The 19,718-nt window shown below is 41.3% G+C and overlaps 1 protein-coding gene across 2 annotated transcripts in view; it reads right to left on the reverse strand.

Annotated features, from left to right (window-relative positions):
* The window catches only part of arhgap32b (Rho GTPase activating protein 32b), a 181,558-nt gene that overhangs the window by 113,541 nt on the left and 48,299 nt on the right, over nt 1–19,718 (reverse strand). For both annotated transcript variants that reach the window (XM_034683589.1, XM_034683588.1), the window contains exon 2: nt 3,062–3,182. In XM_034683589.1, coding sequence (XP_034539480.1) covers nt 3,062–3,156 — 95 coding nt within the window. In that variant the 5' untranslated portion in view covers nt 3,157–3,182. The remainder of the gene's footprint in view (nt 1–3,061; nt 3,183–19,718) is intronic.

The following is a 19,718-nucleotide window of genomic DNA, read 5'->3' on the forward strand; positions in this document are numbered from 1 at the left end:
AGAAATAAAAACAATTGTGATCTGTTTAACCGAGTACTGATTTGGCGGCCAACTAGCATGGTTCAGTCGTTTAGTCCACTTATCATGCACATCTTTACTTTCTGAAGCCTGCATAATATGAGTAAAATCTTAAAGGTGCAGCTACATAATTGGTCATTACAATATCGACATCAAGTGTGAGAGAATCAAACATTAAAGAATGGATTCTAGCATTAACTCAGTGTTTATGTCCGTCTGCTGAATCCAAAATAAATCTAAATCAGTTTTCTTTTCAGCACTAGATTGGTACGAATTCATCTGAGGGTAGATGATAGCTTTGATTCATCTGACTGCAACAAAATGGTGTGAAAACAAGTCTGTTATACCCAGAGCCTCAATCAAAAAGGTAGATGATGAATGTGCTTCGTGAAAAAGCATTCCTCGCAATTTACAATATGTTCATTATGAATGGTCAGATTGCAATTACAGTAATTTACGCTGCAGTCCAATGTAAATGCAGAAAAGCATCTGAGTTTGAACTCCAGCTGTATCCTAATATTTTAAGCTGTCAGTTCGGCTGTAAAGATGCCAGCATCCTGAAAAAATAGATTTGGCCAGGTTACCCATTAGGAGTTATTTTCATATCCGCTGGCTACAAAAAAAAGCTCCAGACCTTCGGCTGTTGCCCTTTTGGCTTAATGCTCCTCAGGTGATTGCGCTTCAGTTCAGAAATTGACCTTAAGTAAAAGACGAACTTGCAAATTATTTCAGTCATGGAACGTTTCAGCATTTGCATCCCGTCTGTGCCCTGACTCAGCAAAACCTGATCTGTTTAGTTACAGATTTACGAGTGCTCGGCTGCTGGCGTTGGCCTCCTGCTGCAGACAACTGCTCTGCTGTCTGCTTATCTGTCAGACTAGATTGGTCGACCCACAACAGTATATACCGCGATGATCAACTAGGGCAATCATAATGCAAGAGCCAAAGTCATTTTCTTGAGGCAATGCAAGCTACAAATTCTTAATGATGCAAACAGATGCAAAGGTCCAAAACAAACGGAGAAACAGCAGACTGAAAAAATCATAATGCAATTGCAAAAATGACTGCATTGACAACCAAAGGACTTCAAATGCCAGTAACACACAGTACTGACTGGATATGCACATTTTCCATCATGAGTTTTTGGGGGTTTTGTGGTTTTCACTAGATATTGTTTTGTTTCATTCGCAGCATGTTGTTATTGTTGCATTTGTGTTGAACTTTTGCTCATGCCTTTAAATTTGCAGACCATTTCTCTATGCAAAAATAATTTGAGCCATTGTAGAAGAGTTCTCCTCATCTGCCAAAGTAATATGCGGTTTTCCTCTGTGTCGCATTCTGATCCGCCTTGTGTCCCAAATCCATGCCCCTTCTGATCCAGCCCTGTCCATCCACCAGGATTCACCAGACAACTTTAACAAAGCACTCGCATTAACACACGGCCAAACATCCTTTCTGTCGCCTCTGATAAAAAACATAATCTGCTACAATGTGCACAATACTGAGCACACACACACACCCTTGTAAATACACACAGTACAAGACATCATCTGCAACTAATTTAGGAGCAATTTCCCTGTTTTTGTTTTCTCCCTCTCGTCTTTATCTTTCTCTCTCTGCTGTCTTCTCTTCACTCACTCTTTCTCAGTAGTAACATTGGACTGCTGTCTAATGTATGCTAAGCTGTTGCTGCCATGGTAACCCCGGTGCAGGATTTAGACCCTGTTCAAGAGTGGAGGGGCATGTTGGTGGGGTGAGAAGCTTTTACTGTAGCCCCCTCCACCAACCTCCAAAAAAAGAACAAAATACAGAAGAGCACGAATACAGATGTACACAAGAACGGAGCGAGAGAACCACACATAAAGACACACACACGCACACAATAATCCAGCAGTGGGAATAACCGTGCATCATGCAGCCTTTGCAGTAATGCAGAGGAGAGCAGCTGCTGCCTACCTGTCCTGATGGTATGGGAACAGTTGTGTGTGTAGACGCGGTGTGTGTGGTGGAGTGTGGAGTTAGGATGTGAGCGGTGACTAACAGAAATAGTGAGGGAATGACAGCCAAATGAGTCACAGCCTTAATTTCCATCTCTGATTGTACAATGTGTCAAAGGAGTTCCCCGGGTTGCAGATTAGCTCTCCCTCACTGGCAGAGAGAGTAACAACTCTGATGTGGAGGAGATGAGTGATATCCCAGCAGCACCTGACGACAAAGATTCATGTCTGTTTGTTGTGTTACCGCCTGCACGTGTGACTGCGATGTTTGTCCTAAAACATGAAGCATATGTGTGTCAGGGTGTGTGTGTGTGTGTGTGTGTGTGCGTGCATGCGTGCGTGCGTGTGTGTGTGTGTGTGTGTGATGATGACGGTGCACGGCATGTGGGTGTACAGCTGTAGCGATGACGTAACGAGCTGAAAGCTGACACACACTCGGCCCCTCGCTGAAGCCGGTGGTCGTCAGAGAAATCTGAATGAGGGGTTTCCAGAAGCCGCGGCGGCAAACGATGGCTGTCTAGCCCAGTTGCTATGGGAGTGATGGGGTGTGGGTGGGGGTTAAATAGGGGGTGGGGTGGTGACTGTGCAAACTCATCCTATCCGCTCAACTACATCACATCGTCCACCAATGACCCCCCCCCCCTCCTCCTTCCCCTGCATGCGCATACCCCGGTGTCATTTATCCTTGAGGCAAAGAGGAAGCCAAGTAACACCCCCCTTAAACTGCTAATACACACTTCAGCACATACACATGCACATGCACATGAACACACATACACACATACACACACACAAGAAATCCAGGTCTCCAACTGCCAGAGGAAGCCTCACACATGCACAGAGAGTGTAAAGAGATAGCCACACACACACATTCACACACTACCCATACCCCCCACTCTGACTATAAACAAACTAGCATGCTCACTAAACCAAACCCTAAGGTGTGGTCCCCCCTCTTCACACACATACACACACACTTCGTGCACTCTTCCTCACTCTAGTTCGTCCCTGAGGGTGTGCGTTTGCCTCTTGCAGAGCTCTCTTACCTGTCCAAGATGTCATGGTTGGACGTGGCTGCGGCTCCCAGCAGTCCTAGCGCTGCACTCCCCACCGCTGCGGCAGCCCCGCTGCCTGCCTCCATGATACTGACTCACTGCAACGAGCAGCCTGCCAGAGAAGCCCAGAGAGGGAGGGGAGGTGGAGGAAGAGGAGGAGGAGGAGGAGGGAGGGAGGGTAAGAGAGGGAAGGGAGGAGGAAGATGTGAAGAGGTAGATCAGGAGGGAGAGAGACAAATGAGATAAGAGAAATCACATGTGAAGGCAGGAGTGAGGAGGACGAGGGGAGAGAGAAGCAGAGGGAGAGAGGAATGTGAGGGGTGAGGAGGAAGAGGAGCAGGGAGGGAGGAGGATGAAAGAGCAGGAGGGAGGGAGAGGGAGAGAGAAATATTAATTGATTGTGTATGTAGTAGATGAAATAAGTCATGCTGATGGAGCTTTGCAAGGCATAATTTAACTTCACATGGAGATTCTGGCATACTACACACACACACACACACACACACACACACACACACACACACACACACACACACACACACACACACACACACACACACACACACACACACACACACACACACACACACACACACACACAAACACACACACACACACACACACACACACACACACACACACACACACACACACAGAGTCCTGCTTTCCTGTGGTGTCAGAGCTCTCTGAGGTCTCCTTTTTAAGCCCAGAATATCAACGGTCAGCCAATCTAGATTTGATTCAACATCTCATTAACAACAGTGTTGTGTGAAGCGCTCACTGACTGACTAACAGCAGCTTCACATGATCAGAGGCAGCTTAGGGAACACACAGTCTCTGTAACACTGACCACTTTGAGAAGATGATTACTATAACCTCTTTTAAACATGTAAGAGATCAATATTTGAACCAATCAGCAATCTGCAGTGATCATCTATCATTGCACCACATGATTTCTGGGACTGGAAGCCAACTGTTTGGTTTTTCCTCTGTGTCCAGCTGTTAGCGTCCAGCCAACACTTCCTTTAATGTGCTGCAATTACAATGTAGACAGCAGTAGATATGGTGGGTGCATCAGTAGAGATGATAGCAACAATGCTAAAACTTGTGATATGTCTCATTTATGTTTGAAGGTGCAAATCTGAAAGAAGAAGGAGAGCTGAATGAAGACAGAAATGTCAACATCAATACATCACCTTCAATGGAAATGTTCACTTTAATGTGGATAAGGAGAAATAAGCAAACAACTTTTCAGTGTAATGTTAATTCACACCACAAGGAGGCTAATAGGAACCTGTTGCCATAGAAGCTTCCCTGACTGTGGAATCAGAGAGGCTGTTTTTTAATGCAGACAAATAAATAGATTTTTAAATCAATTAAATCAGCTTTACATCAATATTTCATGTCAGCTTGTTTACGTCTTTGCTTGGGAGCAGGGTGAGTGAGAACCCTCCAGTTTTCCCTGCCCGGAGAAACCTTCTGTCATCCTTCAGCCAAGCAGCCCCGAGACAGTGGAAGCCAAACAAACAAGGCCGCTGCACTTGTTCTGTATTTGACTGAGAAACAGCTTCTACAAGGTGATTTGAGTTTTCTTCTGCGGTGATGTAACAACAGTATACTGATCACTGATCCACACAGGCAGGTATGCTTAAACCATTTTCACTCCTTGAGCAACTCCACTTCCTCCTACACTCTTGTGGTTCTGCTTTGGTCTTGCAGAGTCATGATGTCAAAGGTCAGAGCCAGACAGCCCAACTGCTCTGTTGTTTGCTGCAAAAAGCAACACAAATGTCTGTGTCCTGCCACAGCACAGGAAGACACAAGAATCAACAGAATCAATGCACACATTAAGACTCATTATATCACTTTGCCCTCATTACTATGCAATAGATCAGACTGAAATATCTCAATTCTTCCCCCTGAAACTGAGGCTTGTTTGATTTTACTCTTCTTATATTTTATGATGTGTTGCATATTGTTGTTTTTTTGTTGTACCTTTTTACTCTTTGCTGAACCTTGTTTTTTTTAAATGTGCTATATGAATTAAGTTGACTTGACTATGGGTTACGGCAAACATACATCAGTGCATAGATAATGAGGTAAGAAACTGAGAGGCTGCAGAAAGACAACCAGCACATATAAACAGTGGTGGACAAAGTACATATCTTCATTACTTAAGTCAAAGTATAGATCCTCCAGGTCAATTATTACTCCAATACAAGTAAAAGTTTCTCTGTCAGATTATTACTTGAGTTAAAGTACTGAAGTACTTGCTTTTAAAAATACTTGAGTATTCAGAGTACTTTTAAAAATATCTCAACACGTATTTTCACGAAGCATGATGGCAGTCAAGAATACATAGGAGTACATTCTGCTACGTTCTGTTTATCTAGAAAACATTATTTCATATCTAAAAGTATACCATGAAATATAAACTAAGTTACTACAAGCACAGACAAGTTTCAAATGTTCATCTGGAATAAAACCAGAGTGTTAGCTACAGACCTCCACATGCTTTCTCAGGTTAGATAGTGATGTTTTGTAGGCTGTAATGAAGTTTGTGTGGTAAACAGATCGGAAATTTACAACAATACGAATCTTTCTTTATTTCAAAAACCTCAAACGTGGGTTTGAAATATGGCCATGGTGCTCAGGTAGAGAATCATCATCCTTCTCTGCCGTAGCCATCATCACCACGACTAAATGAATAAACTGGTCTGAATAACGTTTGCAATTGGACAAACTACATGCAAGTACCTGAACAGTCTACTGTGTTTGGGATCTGACTTCAGAAAAGAAAATTCATGAGCTGACTTCAAAGCAAAAGCAGTGAGTAAGTATAGCATTGATGGAAATGTAGTGGAGTCAAAAGTATGATATTTGTCTTTAAAATGTAGTGGAGTAAAAGTAATGTTCCACAAAAAATAATACTCAAGCACAGTACAGATACTCAAAAACTGTACTTAAGTACAGTACTCATGTAAATTTACTCTGTTACTGTCAACCACTGCATATAAACAGTGAAGATACTGTTATACCGGGCCATTCATTCATTCACCTGCTCACTCTGTCAGGGTGCTAATTCACATAACAACCTGCTCATTATACATCCCTTACTTAAAGGCCCTGTGAGGAGTTTTGAGCTGGCTGAGAAACAGACTGAAAATGATACCGATGCCTCTTTATGACCTTCAATAGCAAACACGGCCATCAGCAACAACACTGACACCTTCTCTGTTGTCATTTTTAATGCCTGAAACCACCCTGAGGGGGTAGGTGTCAGACCAGATGATGGACATCTTGCTTCAGAAACAGCCTTTATCCGAATGTTTTCATGGAAAATAATCACATTGCCTGATAAAGTTGACTGTTAAAAGACAACAGGATGAGGTTTTTGTTGAAAACACGACTTTTGCAAATAAAGGACAAGAGATAAGAGGTATCACTTTGTTCACAAGGGGGCGCCAGAACCGATACAAAACAAAAGTTCCTCACAGCAGCTTTAAGCCTATCGTCAGTGCTCATCTCCTATCCACAGTCATCAGTGTCTCTACAATTACAGCAGCAAACGCCCTCTTGGGTAGAACCGCCACTATACAACCCACCACATGACAACATCCCAGTGAAATCCTGATGTGACGTTATCGGTAGACCAAAATAGAAGATAGGAACAGCAGGAATGACCCAGTAAAGCAGGGAGGAGAGAAAAGCCCATGCAGCTTGTGTTCTGTGGCAGTCAATGGCTGCGGTTTAATCCCAGGAGGAGAGAGGTGGAGGAGAGGAGGAGAGGAGGAGAGGAGGAGAGGAGGAGAGGAGGAGGGAGGTGGTACAGGAGGAAAGAGCGTGGGAGGAGAGGATCCTCACAGGCCACAATGAAGCTGCTCCTACATCTGACAGAGACTTACTGGGTATGTATATAGGACATACGTAATCCTCAGAGATCTCTGTAAAGTACATATTGTTTCATTTTTATTATTCAAGGATTCAAAACAACTCCGGAGAAAGAAACAGACTTACTCGTATGTACGTCGCTTTGGATAAAAGCGTCTGCTAAATGACATTGTAACATTGTAACAAACAAGCTCAATGAGAGGCACTTACAAGATTTTCATAATGATTTATGTACACTATACTTCACTTATACATCCAACAGAGAGGACCCAAACTGTTGAGCAGCTGAAATTCTATCAGGCATGAAAGGGACAACTGTCCTCTTTCCAAACTTCAGAAACGGGTCTCCTCAGCTCCAAACGTTTACAGAGTGTTGTTAAAAGAAGAGATGATGTTTTGAAAGTTTTGCTGGCATCAAATTTAAAATTAACATTTATAGTTTATTAGACAACTCAGTTTTTTAGTTCATACATATGTTGTCTTTGCACTACTTTTAATTAAATAAAGGATTTAAACCAAACCAGAAAAAAATCGGATTTTATTGACATTTTGCTTCCTGACTCTCTTGAAAATGAGATTGTAATTAAATAATACAAAATTAAATTTAAGACTCATTATACATTCCATTTACTCCCATAGGAAAAAGAATGAATTCATTTATTCACTTTTATCCTAAGACTCCACAAGGTGGTCCGGCAAATAATTTAGTAGCACAGTTTTCAAGTTTAGACTAAAGCGTATTGTGTATTTCTGTCCATCCCTGTAGCCAATCATCAGTTCATCAGCGAACAATATTTGCAAAATGACTGTGATCTTAACCTTCAGATACACAACGCACTCATAGACTATATAATAAATGGACGTAGCATCCCTGACATCAGCCTCCTCGCCAACAGCTACAGTGTTCCCGCCTGTCAGTCAAGTCAGTCATGTCCTTAAATAGGTAAAACTCGAAATCTTACTATCTTCTGAACCGTTGCGTTAGAAAAAAAATCACCCCCCGTACAGTGTGTGCCGATAGAGAAATGAGCTCTTCAGACCCAAGCCGTTTTTTGTACCAGGCTGTAAACATGTTTATTAATGCTGCAAATATCGTCTTTTTTGAATTGGTGTGTATGTGGTTTCCGGTGTTTCGGCAGCCAGCCTCAAGCAGACGCCCAAAGAACTGCAGTTTACAACACTTCAGCATGAGCTTCATATTTTGAGACCGAAGCTTGCCACTTGGATGCACTAGGTGCATGTTTCTTTGTAAACTCTCATACCTATACCATACTTTACATGTATATTTGTATATAAAGTATGTTTTCTCATGGGAAATGCAGTCTTCAACATAGAAAAACACAAATACAGATTACGCCAAAAGGGGTAATTAGAATGAAAGTAATGCGGAAGTTCCTTACAGCGTCTTTAATTTGGTGTTTTGCACATGAAATTTAAATTCATCTGCTTTATCTGTGTCTGTTTAAAAAGCGCTTACTTAAATGAGCAGAGAAGATAAGAAGTCAGCAGCAACCAATAAAGTCCTGGAAATTAAAATAAAACCCCTGTGAGATATTATTCAAGTGCACGAGGAACTGAATCTGTAGGTTTAAGGTCAGTTCCTTTTCAAAAGTTCTTTAATTTTTCATCAAAGCTCTGTGAGCCCTGAACTGTGACAGAAAAGATGCTCTAGTTGAATTATGAATTCTGTAACTTTTTCTAATCCGCAGTGATCCAAAGGTCTCGAGTCTAAAAATAAACTAACAGTCTAATCATGAGTGATTAAGCTTACCTTTAGACCTGAAGCTAACGGGTTACCTGTCTGTACCGCTGATTCTGTATGATGTTGCACTTTATCAAACTCTGTGGCTCTTTTCATGCTCAGAGGTTCTTTATGAGAGCTCAGGTTTTTCAAAGCAGCACAACGTTGGCCAGATAACATCAGTGCTGGTGATATCAGCTGCAACAAAGTGTTGAGTGTAAAGGCGGTAACACAGTGAGTAGTGGACACACACAAAGGCTCCATGTTGAGATTCATGTCCTGGCAGGTGTTCTCATAAACTCCTGCTCTTAAATCAAACAGCTCAGTGTCTCATAGGACGGACAGGAGGTCAATCCATCTGTGGACTTTACTGTCAGTGCCTTCACGAATGTACTGTATATTGTATGGCTGTGCAAAAATATCAATGCTCTGACGTATCGTGACATTTCACGCAATGGTGCTGCATTGGCCGCCATGTTGATATATTTGTTTACCTGTCGTTACCAGGGGTGCATCTCGCTCGGCTGGAAGTGAAGCTTCCACAAAAACTCTTCCCCCTAGTGGCTGGCTGCAGTATGGGTCAAAAACTCTGTCTCCCCCATTCATTTGAATGGGGGAGCAGTCAAACTTTAAAAGATAAATACACGTCGTACGAATGTTTCTCACATCCGTATGCTGTGGTGATATGTATTATTATCTGAAAAGTTTCTTTTCCGTTAGTTACTAGAGGTTAAAAAACAGGGTTTTACATTCGGGTTTGCTGTGATTGACAGCTGCTGTAGAGGGAAACTCCATAGGATCTCGTGGCGCTACGCTGGGGGCGGAGCGACTGGGTAACGTCCATTTTATTTACAGTCTATGGTCGTTTCCCAGTTGCTGTTTAGCTACACTATGCACAGATAGTGATGCTGTGAGATGTGTCACACCTCCGTTATTCAACTTTGGGGAAAAAAATCGTATAAAAACAGCATGAAATCATGCTCGATGACCTCAACAATGACTCATCAACCTTTTCATTTTGTTTTTGACTTTTGTAGACTAATAATCCATAAATTGTGTGGGTACAACAAAGTATCACAGTGGGTATCGTCTTATGACCCATGTATTGTAATACGTCTCGTGTTGTGAGGTCCTTCCCCCTGCCCTGATAAACTGGGCACTCATAAACAAATCTGTTCTGTATGTTGTATTTAAAATAGAAAGGGATTTTGTGTATGCCAGGCAGGCAGGCAGCAGGACAGAGCAGGCTGAGCTTCAAATACCTGATGCAGCATAAAACACAGAAAGTGTACGACCTTGAGAGAGGAGGACGGAGGCTCAGCTCGGAGACGATTAAAAATCAAGACTGAATAGATTCTACACAGCTAATATTCTTCCATCTAATCAGGACGGCTGAGTTACTGAGGACTAAAATGGACTTATTACAACTGAAGATATCAGCTGAACAAAGGTTACCTCATCCAACTTCACAGACTTATCCAACCATTCTCAGTTTATTAGGATGATGAACCACTTAAGATTGGGTTTTTTGTCGGTGTTAATGTCATGAAATAAACTTGTGATGATAAATTTCATCAGCGCCCTTTTTAAAGTACATCACTGATAATAAAAAAAGTAACACGATCGTTCAATGTTCAGTGTCTACCACAGATTTTCATCTTGGCAATCACTGCTCTAGTTTTAGCTTCACAAGAAAGTCATCAAACTGAGGCACTGAGTGACTGAAGAGTATCCTCCTTCATCACTGTGGTGCTGTCAAAAAGTCAGTTCTCAGCTGTCGTGGTCCGCAACGCTGCAACTTTGATTTCTGGGACTCAACATTAGGCCACATTGATGCTCATCATCATCTTCATCATCATCATCATTATGGAGTTACATAGATAGAAGTAAAGGGAAGTTCACTTGATCTTTACAATTATGTTGGATGGTGACATGTTAGTCATCTGTTCGGGCTCTGTGTGTCTTCTTATGGTTGTGTGAATGTTAACATAAGTGAATATAAGTGGAAATAGCATCTATGTAAGATGTCAGCAAGATAAAATACAAGTATGTTCAGATAGTTCAGAAAGTATCTTTATGGTTGATTGAAACAGCTGGCAGAAGTCATATCACATGAAAGAAGATAACTAGACTGGCTGTATCTGTCTGTGTCAGTGATTCAAAGTGAAAACTAGATAAAAGTAGATTTTTAAAAGAAAACAAACGAGGACATGTATCTTCTCATTATTTTAAAACAAAAGATAATGTGAGAAAAGAAGGGAAAAAAGAACAAATTGCTTTTTTTTTCTTCAAAGCAGTCAGATTCAATATCAGCACCCTGATCTCATCTTCAACAGGCTGCTGGACCTGCAGCACTAAATAGCACCATGCTGCGTTTTAAGAGCATTTTATGTTTGCCAGTTATGTAACTAAAATGTACAGGTTTTTGGAATTGAGTCTTATTTTTTCAAGAAAGTAATATATATATTTACTAAATCAATCTACAAGATCACTGAGAATTAAAATTCAGCAACCACGCAGTAAAGACAGACTGCAGAGTCATGCAGACAGACGCCAACATTTGTTTAAATGTTGAAATCATTCACGTGGGTGTGACAGTAAAGATACGCTCAGAAACTGAAACAGACGTGTTAGGAACGAATTTAATTCAACCAAGGAGAGTCAGTCTGCTGATAAGAGTAGAGACACCTGAACACTGTTTGTATGATGCCTCGGCAGGTACACAGAGTCCAGATGAGAGAAGGGAACAACACGTAGCCATAGAAACTGTACATATCTCAGTTGAAGACAGCTGTAGCTAACAAGACCAAACAAAAATTAAAGCCACAAGCGGCGATGAACGGGCCCTCGCACACCTGCAGCCGCCGCCTGCGCGAGCCACTGCCACATGTAAACCGCCGCCGGATATTTGCCACCACATGATGCGAAAGCTAGATCTGAGAGTATATACTGACTTAGGTGGCGCAAATGTTCCAAGTTTTTGGCAGATTGCCAAGAAGCGTCTGACAAGCTTTTGTTGTGAAAAAAACACACAAATGAGTCAAATGTGATAAAACAAACACTCATGTCAAAATCGGGGTGAAATTGTCAAAAGACATCTGTGATTACCATCCACTACAAAACATGGACGTAATCTCAGTGAGAGCACCCTTTTGTTTTCCAAAGATGAATGTTGCCATGTTGGAATGGCGACTCAAGAGTTTGGGTTGAAGCTACAACATGCCACCTGTCCATAAACTCAGCCACACCCCTAATTATGCAGATGTATACATAACTCTAAGCATTGAAGTTATGAAAACTAATACGTTTTGAAAATAATTAAGCCCTTTGAGTCTACTGTCATGTTTGACAGTTCCATATGAGACCTAACAGGTTTCCTTAAGTTTTCGACCAGCCTCTAGTGGACACTCGAAGAACTGCAAGAGGCATTATCGCTTTTTCTGCCTTTCAACACCAGAGGTTTCTGCTTAGTTAATACCAACACAATGGTAAAGCCATCCATTGAATTCATGTGGCATTTGTTCCCTGCAGAAGAAATCTCCTGCTGTGAAAAAGAGCTTCTCTGAAGAACACTGAAGTGTCATATAAATGCAGAGAAACCTTTTTCATGAAATCAATACTACAGGGGTAAAGTTCACTTCAATAACCTCTTCACCTTTCACACCCTGAAGTGAACACTGACAGGAAAAATACAGACACAACAGAATGTAATACACTTGCATGTCCATTGAGTGGATTCTGTTTTGTTTGGTTTTTGTTGGTTTAATTCCCTGATGGATAAAACAAAGTCATTTTGAGATGGAGACATGTCGCTGGACCCAAACAACAGATGGTGTACTCAGGGTTAGTTACCTTTTTATTCCTGGTATTACTTTATTACCACCGGACGTGATGTGAACGTTTAGCCTTCTACATGAACAACAGTCTCATAAAAACCTTTAACTTGATTTAAATTAATCACACTCCACAGATTCAAAGAGCAAAGTTTCCTGACATCCTTTCTCCTCAGTGTTGCCAGTTTGGTTTGCAATGCATCAATCAGCCAATCAGCTCGTGAGCTGTCTGAACTGTGAAGCTTTTAGCTCTTCCTACTTTCTGCTTATGGAATGCAAAGCAGTGTATCCACTGCAGACGGTTACTATTAACCGCATGCACAAGTAATTGTGCATGCTGTATATTACCTCAGTCATCACGACATTATGATTTTATCTGATAAAGACAACCAGTTATGGTTGGAATCTCGCTGTTTCAGGGGATGATGGTTTCAAAAAAGTGGCTCAAGTTTAGCGAGAGGTGGAGAAAAGTCCTTAAGTTTTGATGCAACTATTCTCATAAGTCACCTGAATAAAGATGTCTTTGAGAAATACCAAGCACCAGTAGCCACGGCTAGCATTAGCACCAAAAAGATGGTGAGTGTAGGGAAGTTGAGTCAACCAGTTTTTGAGAGCTGCAGACGGTTAACCAGAGAGAATAAGCTAAAGCTAAAGCTACCAAAGAAAAAAAAAATCAATGAGTTTACAGCACCTGATGACCTAGCTTCTACCGAGGTAGACCAAGGATTTCAGCAACTAATGGTATTTGGGACAGGATCCAGAGTTGCTGCAACTTTGCAGACGTATCCCTACAACCATGTGTGATGGGATCTCTACACACATTCACGGTCTGATCCACAACAGCATCAGATGGACAGACCAGCTTCTGATGTTGAGTATGCTGGGTTTGATGGCCCAGTGGCTGGATGAAGACTTTATTGGAAAGAATTGCAGCAAAGGAGTGCTCCAGTTGAAAAAAAGACAATCAAAGAGTCAGAACTGTTTTGTTTTTTGTTTAGGTGCATTTCGACCAAGAGTTCCGGGGTCTTTTAGCCCCCAGAACTACTTTCCCTGGAACTAAAAGGTTCCTGTGTCCCCATAGTTGTGTGCGTTTCGAACGCGGGCTGAAGTCCCGGGTAGATTGTGCAAATCAGGCCAGTGACGTATGGAGAAAAAAAATTATATCAAGTAATATTTTAAAAACTTAATAAAAAACTAAACTAGTTTGCATTCCAAGGAACTCCCTCTGTGTTTCAACAACTGTGTAAACTCCACAAACACTGTAACGTTCAACCGAAAGTCCCAGGACCTTTGAAAAGTACTTCCCCCCCCAAGCAGGGGCTTTTCAGGGGGGAGATTATCTACCCCTGAACTAAATCTAGACCCTGGTTCCTCTGGTCTAAACCTACGTAGTTCAGGGGTAAAGTTCCTAGTTCCGGGTTAAAGCTCCTGCGGTCAAAAAACGCCTTTTAATACAATAATGATTTAGTTAGAATTAGTAATATAGAGTATTCATATCTATAATAATATCTTTGCTCACTAAATCTCACCTTTTCTCCCCTCAGGTCTGCATTAACTACACATTTTGAAATACACAAATGTCACAAAATATCACATATCTTATCATTAATAGTCAATTTATTAGTCAAGTCAATTAACCCATACAATCGCTATTCATTCTATTTTCAAGGGGCCATATCAAACTTCATCACCAGTGTGCAGTCTCCTGTTCATGTCGATGTTAAGGCAGAGAAACTTGTCTAAGGGTATGCTTCTTTTATTTTCAATATATCATAAAAGTTATGACTTCAGTTAACCGTTTTTACAACAACTGCTTAGTCTCATTCCCGCAACAAAAAGATAAACTAAAAGGTTCAGATTTCCTCACACATAAAGAAGTGTGTGTGTTGTATAGTAAACAGCAGTGTCCCATCTCCAGCAGTGAAAACAGCCTCTCTGCTGCACTGAGAAACACATTGTTATTCAAAACACTGTGCAGGTGCAGGCTTTAGAAAAGCAGCAGACTATAGTCCAGGTTATTTTCTTTGCCCCACCACAGTAGTCTGAAGTTTTATCAAGTGCAGCAGTGTTTGTTTGTCATCCCCTCAGATGCTTTCAGTGCTGGAATTTCACTAATGCTCGCCTGCAAGAGAGGGAGAAAGAAGTATTCAAAAACAGCTCTGCAGCTTGATAAAGAGAAGTAGACGATTGCAGCAGTTTGTTCACACTGTGCACTCTCTGGGTGTTGAACTCTCTCCTGCTGGTTGAGTTTGGCCTCTGGTTTTTAACTAACTGTTGTAGCCTTTAAAAGAACACAACCCTTAAGTTTCCTCCATCCATCCTTGAGGTCTTTAGAGAAAGTTGGATGACCGCACCCCTTTCACTGCCCCCCTCTCATTCAACTGAAGAACAGACTATTCAAAAATATTGATATTTAAATGAGACGATGACGTCGCCTGTGCACCAATTCATGGCCGGCTCTTTGAGCGCTCAGCAACAGTTTGAAACTCTGCTGTGCCTCAGTCTGCAGTATGTGTGTGACTGCACGGCTGACTACTGCAGCGTGTACCAATTTCACGGTGTCTGATATAAACAGCAGAAAAGCAATTAGTGAAACGTGTTCAGCTAAACTAACCAGAGAGATACTGCAGATGGAGTTTATGGAAAGCCTTTTGAGCATTCGTTTGATGTTCTTGATTTCAAGCACTCGATCAGTCCGTGACAGCAGTAGCTCACGGGTTGAATGCTGAAAACCTCATTGGTAAACCAGTGGAAAGACAAAGCTCTGACATGGTAAGGTCCAAACTATCTCTGAGTCTTACTACTTGAAGACATTTTCACCTTGGTGCCCAAACATCCACTAGTACTGCTAGATGGGATCTTTAAGGCCTTACTAGTTAACAAGAGAAGTTCCAAAGTAACTAGATCATTAACAGGGAAAATGGCCACGCACAACCATGGCTCATTGTGCTTGGAAAATGTTGACAAGCACAATGAGCCATGATGAACAACATAGGCGTTTTTCAACCGCAGGAACTTTACCCCAGAACTAGGGACTTTACCCATGAACTACGTGCGTTTAGACCGGAGGAACCAGGGTCTAAATATAGTTCAGGGGTAGTTAATCTCCCATCTGAAAAGCCTCTGCTTGGGGGGGGGGGGGAGTACTTTTCAAAGATCCTGGGACTTTCGGTTGAACGTTACAGTGTTTGTGGAGTTTACACAGTTGTTGAAACACAGAGGGAGTTCCTTGGAATGCAAACTAGTTTAGTTTTTTATTAAGTTTTTAAAATATTACTTGATATAATTTTTTTTCTCCATACGTCACTGGCCTGATTTGCACAATCTACCCGAGATTTTCAGCCCGCGGTTGAAACGCAGACAACAATGAGGGCACAGGAACCTTCTAGTTCCGGGGAAAGTAGTTCTGGGGGCTAAAAGACCCTGGAACTCTTGGTCGAAATGCATGTACTGATTAACTGGAAAGAGCCAGAATGCCCACCTGTTATACCATTTGGAGTATTTTGGACCTTACTAGCAACATGCAAAGCCATGAAAAATAGTATGCAATAGTATAACTAGAGATTAACATATTTAGATGACTAAACAATTAAACATAGTCACACTCACTAACCTACACAAGATTTACCGGTCAGTTTGAAGGCTCAGAATGTTGCTCATATTTTGTGTCTTGAAGCACAGCCACACACCACTAGCCTGTTGCTTTGGTTAACGTCTCCCGCCATAAAGCTCTGCTATCGGACTTACAGATGACAGAAGGCATCTTGTGGCAGAGTTTGGCGTGCCTTGATCTCAGAATGGAGAAAATTGAAAATGTTAGCAGACAGCTGGGAGGCTGTCCAAGGTAGACCATCGGTACCAGAGCCAGTGAGGGATTGGAGAATGTCCATGCAGTAACTACACGATAGCAGTGGGTAGTCTGCTTTGGTCCAAGTTGGAGAGGGCTAGTACCAGGTAAGATACGGATACATATAAGATAGATAAATCAGACATGAGGAGACTGCAACAGACAGTCAGGACTGCAGAGAGGATCATCGGCGCCCTCCCTCCAGGACCTGTACTCCTCCAGGATGAGGATAAGGGCAGGGAAAATCCTCACACACCCCTCTCACCCAGGTCACCAACTCTTTGAACTGCTGCCCTCCGGCCCGCGTTTCAGAACTCTGAGCACCAGAAGATCCGGGCACCGGAGCAGCTTCTAATTCCCTCAGGCCGTATCCCTCATAAACAATCACACTGTAAACCACAAAAGGCTCCTGTGATAGATCACATACATGTGCAATACTTTGATTTCCGGGGCAATATCTCAATAACCATGTGCATTATTGTAATTTATTCCATAACATATTTTATTATTATATTCAGCCACTAAAATTTGCACTCTGGCTTAGGTTAATTCATTTATGTATGTCTTAAAAGTACTTTGATACCTTTCTTTGTACAGATAGTAATTTTTTTGAATTTTTTTTTTGTTGAATTTTTAAGGTTTTTAGGTTTCTATATTTATTGTTCTCACTGTCTTGTTGTGTCCTTATTGTCTTGTTGTTAATCACCACGTCAAATTCCTTGTGTGTGCAAGCTCACTTGGCAATAAAGATTTCTTGATTCTTGATTCTTGATACAGCTGTCAGGGCCGGTAAAAGCACTCAGAAAAGAGTTGTCGCATTAAGTTAACCGTTAACAGATTTAACTTATTTACAACATAGCATGCTGTAGCACAGAAAAACACAGAGAAATCTGTAAGCTTTTTCATCTTTTTCTGGTGGAGAAGAGGTGAACAAGTGGAGAAGCAACGCCAGTGTCCTCTCCCTTGCTCCCTCAGTCTGATACTGATTAGTCTGGATCAAGTGTTGTCTACAAGCTATATCAAAATGCTGACTCAATACATTTCCTGTAAAGTTTTAGGTATCAGAGCCTATTCTACTTTGTGAGGCTGAACAGAAAAAAATCCCCTCTTCACATCTGGTACTGGATTCATCAATGAAATAGGGTCAAGCCAATTGCATGTAAAGTAACACGTTACTACATTACTGCATCATATATTCATCTTTAAAGCAGTTATCATAAAAGAGGGAGATTGGTTGTGCTGAGAGGCTAACTGAACATAGCAGTGAAGACACGCCAAGGCTGCAGGAGGGTTATAAATGTTTTAATGCAGAAACACAGTCACCATATTTTTATCTTCAGCAGTAATTTCCCAGTATTCATGAAAGACTTTTAAAGTGGAAGGAGTTATTTCCCACACCCCTGGATATTGGTAAAGTCCCATTCATTTCTCACACAGGCAACATTTTGTGACTCACAGTTTAAGCACTCCAGCTTGAGACTCTCCTGAATCATCTCTCCAACAGATGAACACAACCAGTTAGCTCTTTGATAAAAAGTTAAAAAGGCACACGCCTGTGCATGTACGAAACGTCAGGGGGAAATTTAACTACGACAAGGTTCATCTCAGCACGAAACATCCGATGACTGAGCTTTTATTTCTGTTTTGTGTACACACTGATGCAAACTTCAAAATCCAGCACGGGGACAGAGACTACAGAACGTGAAGAAACTCTGAACAAGCAGATTACCTCTGAGAGACAGAAACATCAGGTTTTTGTATCTGCATGAAAATAAAAGAAGGTCTACCAAGACTGAATAGCACTATTATTTTGGACTTTGATTCATAAGATTTGATTTTCCACTCTCCTGCAGATAAAAGTATAAAATCTGTCACAAAGTGTTTTCTTCATTTAAAAGGATTCAGTTGATTTGACACCACATTATTTTGCAAACATTCATTCTCTGCAGCACATTGGTGCTACTTGTCTGTGGGATGTAATGTTGTTACATTTTACCTCAAGGCCCAACTAGACAGAAAAGTGGATACAAGAAGTTGTTTGCGCCCTCCACTGTGACCGTTTTTAATAGAAACATAATAAAATAACCCCTCGCACACAGACGGTCGATGAGCACTGCCGCTGAAAATGTATTTTATGTTGTTGCTCTTCGCTGTCAGTTTTACACAATGTACCACAAAGCCAAGGGCAGGCTTTCATTTTATGTCATGTGCCAGACAAAAAAGTTTTCTTATCTTGGCTGATGGTTTTCTTCATCAGCAAACACATAACAAAGGGATCTAACCAAAATATAACATGCTCACGTTAGCATGAAAGCACCTATCCAGGGCCTACACCGATCTGATGTTTAAGTTGATACCTGAGCCAACACAATTTCCTTTTTTTAAATTTATTTTTAAATGTATTCATATTAACAGTGCGCCATATCTAAAAGAGTTCCTGATTCAATATTCATCTTCATATACCCTCAGACATACGCTTCATCCCTTCTTCATTGTCCCCAGAATCCATAAAGAAATTGGTTGCATGTCATTCAAATTCAAAGCCCCATCCGATAGGAATAATCTACCCCCTTCTCCTAAATCCATCACCTCCATCCACTGCTTTAAATCCAATTTGTTTTATCATTCAAAAACAAGCTGTTCCTGTTTCTGACGTGTGTTAATGTGCTTTTTAGATGCCTTTTTCTTTTGTTGATGCTGTCTATTTTCAAGGTTTTATTTAATGATGGGGTGCTGGGTGGGTCCAGGAGTGAGTAAGGGTGAGGGAGAGCTGTCTGTGTTTGTGTATTTGTGCTTGTTATGATTGATTTACTGTTTTGTGTGTATTAATTTGCATTGTGTTTGTTGGGACCCCCTTGAAAATGAGGTGCTGCATTTCAAGGCGCTATCCTATAATAAATAAATTACAAAAATTACAAATTAAAAAAGGAACAAAGTTGAAGTCATTCAGGCCTTCATCACACTATCGTTAAGTCAACTTTAAAATAACACTTAATGGGGCGCTGGTGGCCTAGCGGTCTTAGCACCCCACATACAGAGGCTACAGTCCTCATTGCATGGGTTGCTGGTTCGATTCCGGGCTGGTCGACCATTTCCTGCATGTCTTCCCCCGCTATCTACTCCCCACATTTCCTGTCTCTCTTCAGCTGTCCTATCAAATAAAGGCAAAAAGGCAAAAAATATAATAAAAAAAACAACACTTAATTTATCTTTTTCACATAAGACTCTAAAAGCCTCTTCAGTAGCTTAACAAGAAAAAACTCTGTAAAACGCATCATCCAGTACTTACACAGCCACATTAAACTGTTATTTTTTTTAAATAAATACTGTTAAGTA

The sequence above is a fragment of the Notolabrus celidotus genome, chromosome 5, assembly GCF_009762535.1.
Source record: "Notolabrus celidotus isolate fNotCel1 chromosome 5, fNotCel1.pri, whole genome shotgun sequence".
In the NCBI taxonomy this organism is placed as follows: domain Eukaryota; kingdom Metazoa; phylum Chordata; class Actinopteri; order Labriformes; family Labridae; genus Notolabrus; species Notolabrus celidotus.